General features: G+C 31.9%; 1 protein-coding gene across 1 annotated transcript; it reads right to left on the bottom strand.

Annotated features, from left to right (window-relative positions):
- Nucleotides 1-372: 372 nt before the first annotated feature.
- Nucleotides 373-9,423, bottom strand: LOC124949212 (Usher syndrome type-1G protein homolog). The gene is made up of 7 exons (XM_047493948.1): nt 9,170-9,423; nt 5,784-5,927; nt 3,151-3,423; nt 2,797-3,070; nt 2,373-2,690; nt 1,462-1,663; nt 373-1,070 (listed from the first exon to the last, which is right to left on the bottom strand). The coding sequence occupies exons 1-7, from the start codon at nt 9,193-9,195 to the stop codon at nt 823-825; spliced, it is 1,485 nt and encodes a 494-aa protein (XP_047349904.1). The 5' UTR covers nt 9,196-9,423; the 3' UTR covers nt 373-822.
- Nucleotides 9,424-10,212: the final 789 nt, after the last annotated feature.

Genomic DNA, 10,212 nt, shown 5'->3' on the forward strand with positions numbered 1-10,212 from the left:
CGTTACGTTCGAGGCGAAAAATGGTGCTGTTATATTCTTCGTATGTAAGAAGCTTGTATATTTTTGCGTCTCTCGTTTGTAAGATAATGATTTACAAATAAAACGCGAGGAAAATGTAAGTACATGAACCGGCAATCTTTATTCTTATATACATACATACATCAAACACAGACATACACAAACGCACACATACACTTTCACTAACGTCATTGATTAAACAAATATTCGTTCATTGTACACGATCCGTCTGCGAATGAAGTCATTTTTATTGTGCATATATATATATATATATATATATATATATATATATATATATATATATATATATTTGTTATATATTTACAATTCTTTTCTTTTTTTTTTAACCTTTGACATGTGTTATTTTTTATTTTCTTTTATAATGGAACAGGTTTCAAAATCCTTTATGAAACAATGAAATATCATTTTTTTCTTATACATATATTGTAATATTTAAATGGAAAAATATGTTCTTTATGTACATAAAGTATGGCCATGATATATATATATATATATATATATATATACACATATATATAAATGTATATATATATATACATATGTATATTTATATATATAATAATATTATAGTTCATAGATTATAAGGAAACCGTGAAATTCGATTTTTCACTGGCTCTATTTAAGGCACATCTCGATTAAATGTTCATATTCGTTCATCTTCATTGCTTGCTTTCATATTTGGCAATTTACATGAGTAATCGATCAAAGAACGAAAAGACATTATTTTCTTTCAATGAAGAATACGAGTATAAGATTAAATTCTTCACAAACAAGTATGATTCTTCACAATATACTGTCCTTGATGACATTCTCTGATGCGTCAAATGCCTTTTTCCGGTTAGCTATAGCATTAGTAAGCTTTCTCCTAGGTCCAAGCGGAAGTTTGAGGGCTGCAATGTCTGCTTCGGTGAGTAACATCAACGCTTCTAAATCGATTTGTTCGGCTTCTAGGATCGTGTGTATTGACGAGAGATTATTAGCAACTAAAAATCTTTGCAAGGGTGTCCATTCCTCGTCCGTTTCGTCTTCCTCTATTAAAAAAAAAAAAAAAAAAAAAAAAAAAGAAATACATATATATATATGTATATATTTATTTTTATATTATATAAATAATATAATGATTATATATATATACATAATTATTATATCATATATATAGATGTATAAAAGAACAAAATTGTATGTTTGACGAGAAACGATTGACGTAATTATTATTTTAATAATTTTGCAAAAACAATACATTTATCATCAATCGTTAATTTTTAATATTATTCATTTCAACACTGAAGAATCTTATCTTTCGTTTTAAAAACACATATTTGATTTATGTTTTTTATTTGTCGGAATTTTGATATCTGTACAATACAAACGAACGAAAAGTTATTATAATTTATTATACAAAAATTTTAAATAGGGGCTTACCCGAAAGCAGATCATCATCCCACATACTTTGTCTACGTGCTAAGCTACCCGCACTTCCTATACTAATCTCCTCGTTTTGACCATTTGCACTAATTCTGTGACCGTTTGTAGATCCATTTATCGAACCATTCACGCACGTATTACCATTTTGCAGATGAATATCCGTTTGCGTGACTGGCAAATTGTCGAGCGTTGCTGTCATCTGGAAAAATGAAACACAATAAGGAATATCATGAACTACGAGTAACATCTGAAGAGTTGGCGTTGTTTCACGGTTTGATTATGTCAGTTTGAAATAAATTAGTCTGTTAATTTATTAGAATTCGAGATTTCATTGTTTCATTGTTAAGTTGCATTACGTTTAAGCGATATAGAAAAAAAACGTATTTAACTTTTAACTGTTTATTATTAACTTGTTATTAACTTAACAATAAATATCATCCTCCCCCCCCCCCCACCTAAGGAAACCATAACAATGTCTAAGGTGGTGAATTATTGTCACGAACAGCAACGAACCGGAACATTTACGTTTAACAGCGTGAAGATCGTTACTACACCCTGTATAAGTCTTCGTGACGCTAGAGTAATCACGAAAATGGAACGTAAACGTGTCTTCCGTAGTATATTGGCAGTGAAACGATCGAATTTGTGGTAGACCTTGAATTGGTATCTCTAAACGTGTCTCATGGATTTAACTCATTCGTCATATATATACATTTGAAATGTTATCGTAAAAAGTATTTCATTTGAAAACAAAGTAAAAGATTATAGGCGTATATATATATATATATATATATATATATATATATATATATATATATATATATATACACACATACAATACGAATAATATATGAATAATAAAATTTTCATGGAGCATGACTTTCAGATCACCCTAAAGCACAGCTTACCGGTCTTCTGAATGCTACCGATCCAAAACCAGGTCGATCGAAGATACTGCCTTGTTCTCGAAGCAATCCGGTATCTCTGACCGTCTTATTATATCGTTCTTCATCCTGTCCCTCCTCTTCTTCATCCTCGTCACAAGAACGGTCACCTAAAAGATCCGGTGTACTCTGTGCCTTACTTAGAGTACCCCAAACATCTGCGATCTTTCCTCTTCGTCCGATCTGCTGAGCCTGAGATTCATAAGTTCCCACGTACATCACTTCGGAATCCCTTCGGAGACCAGTCAGACTACGTACGGATTTTCTACCGTCTACTTCAATCTATATAAAAAAAAAAAAAAAAAAAAAAAAAAAATTAAAAGTATCCGCCATTAAAACGTTTTAAATTCTATTAAAAGTCTTTTATCTTATCGTAAGAAAAACACACTTCAACTATCTTGAAATCATCGACAGCTTTCTTTGCCAAAGCCTTTCTGCAAACTGCACTACCATGTTTTTTCGTAGTAGTACCAACGATATCGCTAAACGTTGGAGATGGTTTGATTCGACCTTTGAAAGTCATTATCGTAGGCCTAAGAGCTAGATTATTAGTCTCCTGTAGAGTGTCCAAATCGGATTTTGATCGATCCTTCATCAATTTCTTTTGTACCTTTTCTGCTTTTACCTCGGCCATCTTTTGTTTCTTCATATATTCCTTCAACCTTGTAGAAATTAATGATCAGAGATTGCTAAGTACATATACATATATATATACGTAGTTGAACATAAATGAAACAATCACCTTTTTTCAGCATCCTTCTCGGCCTTTTCCCTTAAGAGTCGACTCTTTTTCCGATTGTTCAGTTCCTGATCGGATTGAGCTAAATCCAAGAATTGTAATATCCTTTCTCTGCCATTGATCGCAGCTAACTCTCTTGCAGAATGTCTGTCTATGTCGAGTGACCAGATGTTACAACCAAATTTGACGAGAAACTTAACGCAATATTCATGACCCCTTGCTGACGCTAGGTGAAGGGCTGTATTACCGAAATAATCACTCTTGTCCGGGTCACCCCTGCCGATAGAAAAGCTTCTGCTAAACTCAACAATGAGAAGTCCCCCCTTCGTATTTCCCGTCACGCGAAGTAGACACGTGAAGTGGAACCGAAATAGTTTGCATACGAATTTACGGATGTATATACGTTAAGGTATTAGTTATAAAGTATAATATTAAAGGAAAATCATAAAATGAAACATAAAAACGATGATATTATACATCGAATTCTATACGATCGACTCAATTTCGCGATAATTACGCGCACATGAGAATCCGAGACAGTTCGGTCGGCCGGTGGTCGGACTTCGAAATACCGGTTTTGTGTGTAAGGCACGCGTGCAAATCGAGTCAGTTCTCGAAGGTACCTTTGAGTTTCTGCTTTCAAATCGCGAGTAATCTTTTGGTAATTTTTAAAAGCTTTTTATTTCAGACATTACGCGATAGTTTTATTGTTTCATTTTTACGATGGTAATTCGTGTAGAAAAAAAAAAAAAAAATAAAAAATAAATTCAAAACAAAAGAAAGGACAAAAAAATTAAATCATTATATTCGTCAAAAAGAACATAAACAGATCCGCTCGTATAAATATAGTTACGCTTGTAATGTGACTATAAAAATTCTTCTTACAAAGTAAAGATCTTATTTATCGATTATCAAGAAAAAAATCTGAATCGGATTACTCCATTCGTAATTCAATACGAATTTTAATTATTCTCCATGTTTGGAGGACAGAAAGTTTTACGGTTCGCGCTCCGACTCGTTCCGTTCCGTTCCGTTCCACTCGCGTTTTGTTTCGTGCACGCTCGATTGTTTTTCGTTACCGTCCGGCCAGCCGCAATTTCCGCTGCCAGTCTCTCTCGACAGAGATAGAAGATTATATACAATGGCATTTCCGTTCTTTCGAGTACATCTGTCACCGAATTCGTTCATTCATTCGTTCGTCCGTTCGTTCGTTCGTTTGAATAGAAAAAAGGCGGGCAAGAATTTTTGAAATTCGCGCGTTTGCTCATCCTCCCTGTTTCCGCCATCTTCGTCGAGGCAAAACGACCTCGAGCCGAATTCGCGTACACGCGGTCGTTCAAGGTCGAACGTCAAGCGAACGAACTACTCAGACGCACCTTCTCGAAGTTCTAAAGTATCTTCTTCGAATGCTAACACATCCTTTCAACTACTTGATTCCGTTAGAAGGGAATGGCTTCTCCCACTCTTACGAAAACACAAGGAGACATTACCAATGTCATTGATGTTCAATAAATCCTCTATTTTTTCTTATATATATATATATATATACCTATATATATATTTTTATCATTTTTATTACAATATTAGACGATACGTAAAAAAGAATGTATAATCATGACGATGCAAAAGTTAAATAGATACTTGCTTAATAGTAAATAAGATATAACAATTTAAGTGGATAATCTATACGTGATAGTCTATATTTTACAAAGAAAAATTTTCAACTTTTTCTTCTTTTTTTTCTTCCCCTCTTCAGACATCGATATTCAAATTGGTGTTCGACAAGAAAACTGTAAAGAAAGAAAGAAGCCATTCCTCTCCTATCGAGTATCATACTTCACCTGTACAAAATCGATTCGAATTTGTTAGTTACGTACTTATTTGATATCTCAGATAAGAACGGAATAAGTTGAAAATAATGATGGTAAATAAAGGAATTTTTTTTTCTGCAAGAACGCTTACGAAACTTTCAAGATTAAGAAGATATTCGTTAATCGATGAAAGTGATTAATCATACCTGCGATCATTAGGCGTGAAATATAGACGTAAAGTTGAGATAGTTAAACTGCTTTATGAGTAGCTAGTTACATACATACGTGAAAAGTAAATGTTATCGCACATTCTACGTAACCGTTAATATTGTATTTAATTCTATAGAGTAGAGTTAGTGCGTTAGTGAAAGTTAGCCGACGGTTGCGTCGTGTGCGCGCCTTTATATACTGACTTTTCAACTTATTTTCAATCCACTCCTCCTTTTTCAGTACTTTAAACTATGCGGAACACAAACGTCGACTTCATTCAGAATAATTTTTCTAGAAACTAAATAATATATTACGAATAAAGAGGAAACGTTTAGAATAGTTGTCGAATAAGTATGTCTCCAACGTTTAAAAATTATTTTATAATGTACTTTCTCTGGAAAAATAAAAAAAAAAAGAAAAGAAAAGAAAAGAAAAGGAAATGAAAAATAAGAAAAGAAAGTAAAGGGACAGACGGATTAAGCATGAAGGTAAAGTACAGGGAGAAAGTGGCTTTTCATTTTCGGTAAAATATGAACCCTCAAAAATAAAGAAATAACTCGTCTCCTTGAAAAAGATTTTCTTTCTGCAAGGCTTCGAGGCAGTGAACAAGCATACCCTCTGGCGACGAGCAGTCTCAGGGCATCTATGTGACCTTCGAAGGCTGCCCATAACGTTGGGGTCATTCCACCTTCGTCTCGCATGTTGCAGTCCTTCTTCGTTGCTTCCTTCAAAATTTCCAACGCGCCGTCTCGTGCGGCCCTTTCAACAGAAAAACGCGAACAATTACTTTCAAAAATAAACAAAAATAAAATATCGTAGATTAATAAAGTTTCAAAACGTTTGATCCGCCATTTTGTTTTCAAACGCATATCTTCCACCATCTTGTTATCTTTAAAGGGTTATAATTTTTTACAAAAAAAAAAAGAAAAAAAAAAGAAAAAAAAATCATAAATTATAATTTTAATATTTATTCGAGCTTATATATTCTAGAAGTTTAGATATGAAATAAAATCCTAGCGTTCATAAATGCACGACAATGGGAGTTAACTAGCGTGCAATAAAGTTTCTTTCGCGCATTCTAATTCTTCGATTATTATTTTACGAAATAACAGGCTCCGTTGCTGTCATCGAGAAGGTGTCGAGTACCTTTCGCTAGACTTACGCCTTCTCGTCTCGACACCCAATTACGTTTAATCTCGCGCCAGCTCTGATAATCTCTCTTTTAATTATGGATTAACTCGCTCGGCTCTCATTCTAACTCGTTGTCGAACACGCGCCAATGATTTTCTCCCTCGTTCTCTCACTTTTCCATTAAGCTTTCTCCGTTCATATATATATATATATATATATATATATATATATATATATATATATATATGTATATATTTATATATATTATATATATCATAATAATTTTTTTTATAAATCAATATACTATTACAAAATAGTATTATAAAAAAATTGTTATAAAATTAAATGTTAATCATTGACTTATATATCTGCACATGTATTATGCAGAGAAAATTGATCTTATCGTAATACGAAAATGGAACTAGGGTAAAACTATATCACGAAAAAGGACAAAGGAAGTGACACGAGCTCGTACAAGATTATATGCAAAGTTTTAATGAATTTAACGTTAGGAGGTTTATTTTCAGATATATGCACGTTTACCTATATATCATTCTCGTTGAGAATTTACTCTGACATTTTCGTGTCTACTCATCTACTTTTCTTTCCTTCATTCGTGTTCGTGTCGATCTAGATCAATTGGTAACAAAAAGTAATTAACTAAATGGATAATAAGAATCGTAGGAAATTTCATTGGGTCATTGAATTACGTCGAATTCATTTGAGATAAGAGAGGAATTTCTTGAGGTTGTTATTCTTATAGTATATGGTTAACTATATGTAATAAATATACGTAATAAATATATGTATATAATGTACTGTGTAGGATTCCTTTTTTAATTTACCAGAGAAACAAGAATTTATTCGGTTTGACTACAAAGTATATATCTATATATATATATATATATATATATATATATATATATATATATATATAGAGGTAAGCTATAAGTTCTAGTGCATTGCACAGCCATTGCAAATGGCCCTAAGAACGCGAGCTGAGAGAGCTCGAAAGAATTTGCTAGGGCGGCACAACATGCTCTAGAGTTTCCGATATCGAATCGTAAGGCGACTAATAAGAAACCAGCCGGAGCGGTTTCAGACCCGGTAACAAAAGAACAACGAAATATATTATTCCATTAAAGCACTACGATGATATCGAACGTCAACGATACGGCTCGTTTAACGGCGAATAATAACTTTGATGGATACCATATTTATCATCTTTGAGACATCCAAAAAAAAAAAAGAAGAAAAAAAAATAATATAATCTTGATCTTATTTGTCCTGGTCGATTTAATTCAACAGAAAATACGATTCAAGGAGATAAATTTGGTTGTTTCTTAATTATGGAAAGATAAAATCAAATACGCCAAAATTGTCTCCTTTCGAAATTGTCTCCTATTAATTAAATAATATATATATATATATTATTTAATTATTATAATATTATTTATTATATGTATAAATAATATTAATACAAATGAATATGATATAATATATATATATATATATATATTTAAATTATATATATATAATTTAAATATAAATCAACATAAATAAATTTATTATATTATATTATAAATAAATAATATAATAATATTATTATATTATACCTCTGATATTAATAATAATATTACTATTAATATTTAATTACTAATAATATATATTATACTTTATATACATATATTATATATTTATATATATATATAAGAAAAATGATAGTGAAATCAATTGAATACTTTTTTACATGGGATTCCTAAAGAATAGAAAATCGAAATATTTTCTTTTTTTTTTTTTTTTTTTTTTTTTTTTTTATATCTCACACGTGCGATCGAACAAGCAAGCACAAGGTGTTGGTAGACGCACGATAAATCTACGCGTTGAATGAAACAAAAGCAACTATCTCCTCCCCTTGTGCATAAATTCTGCGTGCGCGTGCTCGATACACGGGCAGCAATAAAGTAGAGTCTCTCTATTTTAGTATCATTACATGCTTCTAGGTAACTAGGTACACGAATATTTTTCTTATATTTTTATTTCCTTTAAAACTATATCCTTGATCATACTTTGTGAATTTCAGTGTCACTGATTCACAAATGGGATATTATAAATTTTATCTCGTTAATTCGAACTTATTATCTTTTTACTCACTCGGTAATTCCTTTGTATTCTTTTATATTATATGTAAAAAACATTTGCCAATTAGAAATATAAGATAATATATATTGTTTTTATTTTTGTTTTATTTAGAAATATATATAGAAAGATAATTCTTTTATATCTTTCGTTAAGCAAATTGTCAAATTTGAAAATACCTATGATTATCGGCGTTTGAAAATTGGCGGGAAAAATAAAATTCACCTCGTTAACTCGAGGTTACTAAAAAAAAAAAAAAAAAAAAAAAAAAAAAAAGAAACACAAAAAGAGTTCGCGAAGAGCAACAATATAATGATCGATAATAATGATTTGCGAGAGAAACGCAATAATTTCTCAAGCATAACACCATTGTGGCAAAAGAATATATTTCTCGGAAATCGATCCGAAACCATAAAACTTCCCTTCTTTTCTTTTCCTCTTCTTTCTTTCTTTTCTTTTTCTCTTTTTTTGTTGCTTTCGCTCGATCTTTCTATCTCCTCTTTTTGCGTTCGATTCTTTCCCTTTTTTCTTTTTTTTTTTTTTTGTTTTTTGCCCTTCTAAAAAAACTACAAGAATAAATAGAATATGACGGGATTATAATGATTGTAGATTTTCAGCTGTGCTTGTCGTAGTCTCGAGACGGCTACGCGAGAATGCATCAGAGAAAATAAGAAGAGATAAACCCTTGTAGGTAAGGCATAAAGCCAGTTCCTTGCAAAAGGAAAACTCACTTGTGAAATCTCTCGGAAGATGTCATATTTTCTTCAGATGATTTTTCCAAATGATTTTCAAGATGGTCTATCGATATCAATAACCCATTCCCTGTAGAGGATGTTCGTTGTCTTGTAAAATGTTCGTAAATTCTTCGATTAGTAGAGAAAAATAAAGGGAAATAAAATAAAAGAAGGATCGGTGGCCTTCGGCCACAAAGCCGAAGTTCAACACACGTCGAGTATGGCGTCCGCCGATAGACTGCTTTAAACGGACGATCCTACCTAACCCATCGGCTTCCATCGGCTTAGAGGATCGGCTTCTACCCCCGCTAAATCCCACCCCACCCCGCCACCCTATGCTATCGCTATCTTACTTCAGACCGTTAATTTGATAACTCCTTTCTCGCTCCTTCATTATTCCCGCGTCTTTCTCTTTCTCTTTCTCTCTCTCTCTCTCTCACCTGTCCCGATATACCCCCACTCCTACTTTTATTACTATACCGTCGGATGACTCACCTGCCACCTGGTACCAACTTACCGATTCGACTTTACTACGATCAACTTATCAACAGAGTTTTATTATCCAAAAACTGTTCTATCTATTGCCGATCTTATCATTATGCTCGAATTTTTATCGGATCAATTTTATGGTTTTTATTTATTTATTGATCGATTATTTTATTTATTTTATATATATATATATATATATATATATGTTTGGTTTTTTTTCAATGCGTTTTTCATACGTTTTTGAACGACACAAATGGATCCCACATTGATTCATTCGTTGTAAATAATATCAAGTTATAATTTCGTCAAATCTATTAAATTAAATTTAATTTAATTTATTTTTAAAGAGCAATCATTTCAATATTCTTTTACCAATACTTTGTACCAACAATTTTTTTTTTGCCATGATCTTGATTTATATAGAGATCTACAATCGCATCGGAATAGTATGGTTGTTTTCAAAAACCCATGAGATTGGACGCGAATCATCTTAAAGATTATCCTCGGCCAATCCAATTCTTTCTATAGAATTTAATGGAAGTGTATCTCTT

The sequence above is a fragment of the Vespa velutina genome, chromosome 1 (assembly GCF_912470025.1).
Source record: "Vespa velutina chromosome 1, iVesVel2.1, whole genome shotgun sequence".
Classification (NCBI taxonomy): domain Eukaryota; kingdom Metazoa; phylum Arthropoda; class Insecta; order Hymenoptera; family Vespidae; genus Vespa; species Vespa velutina.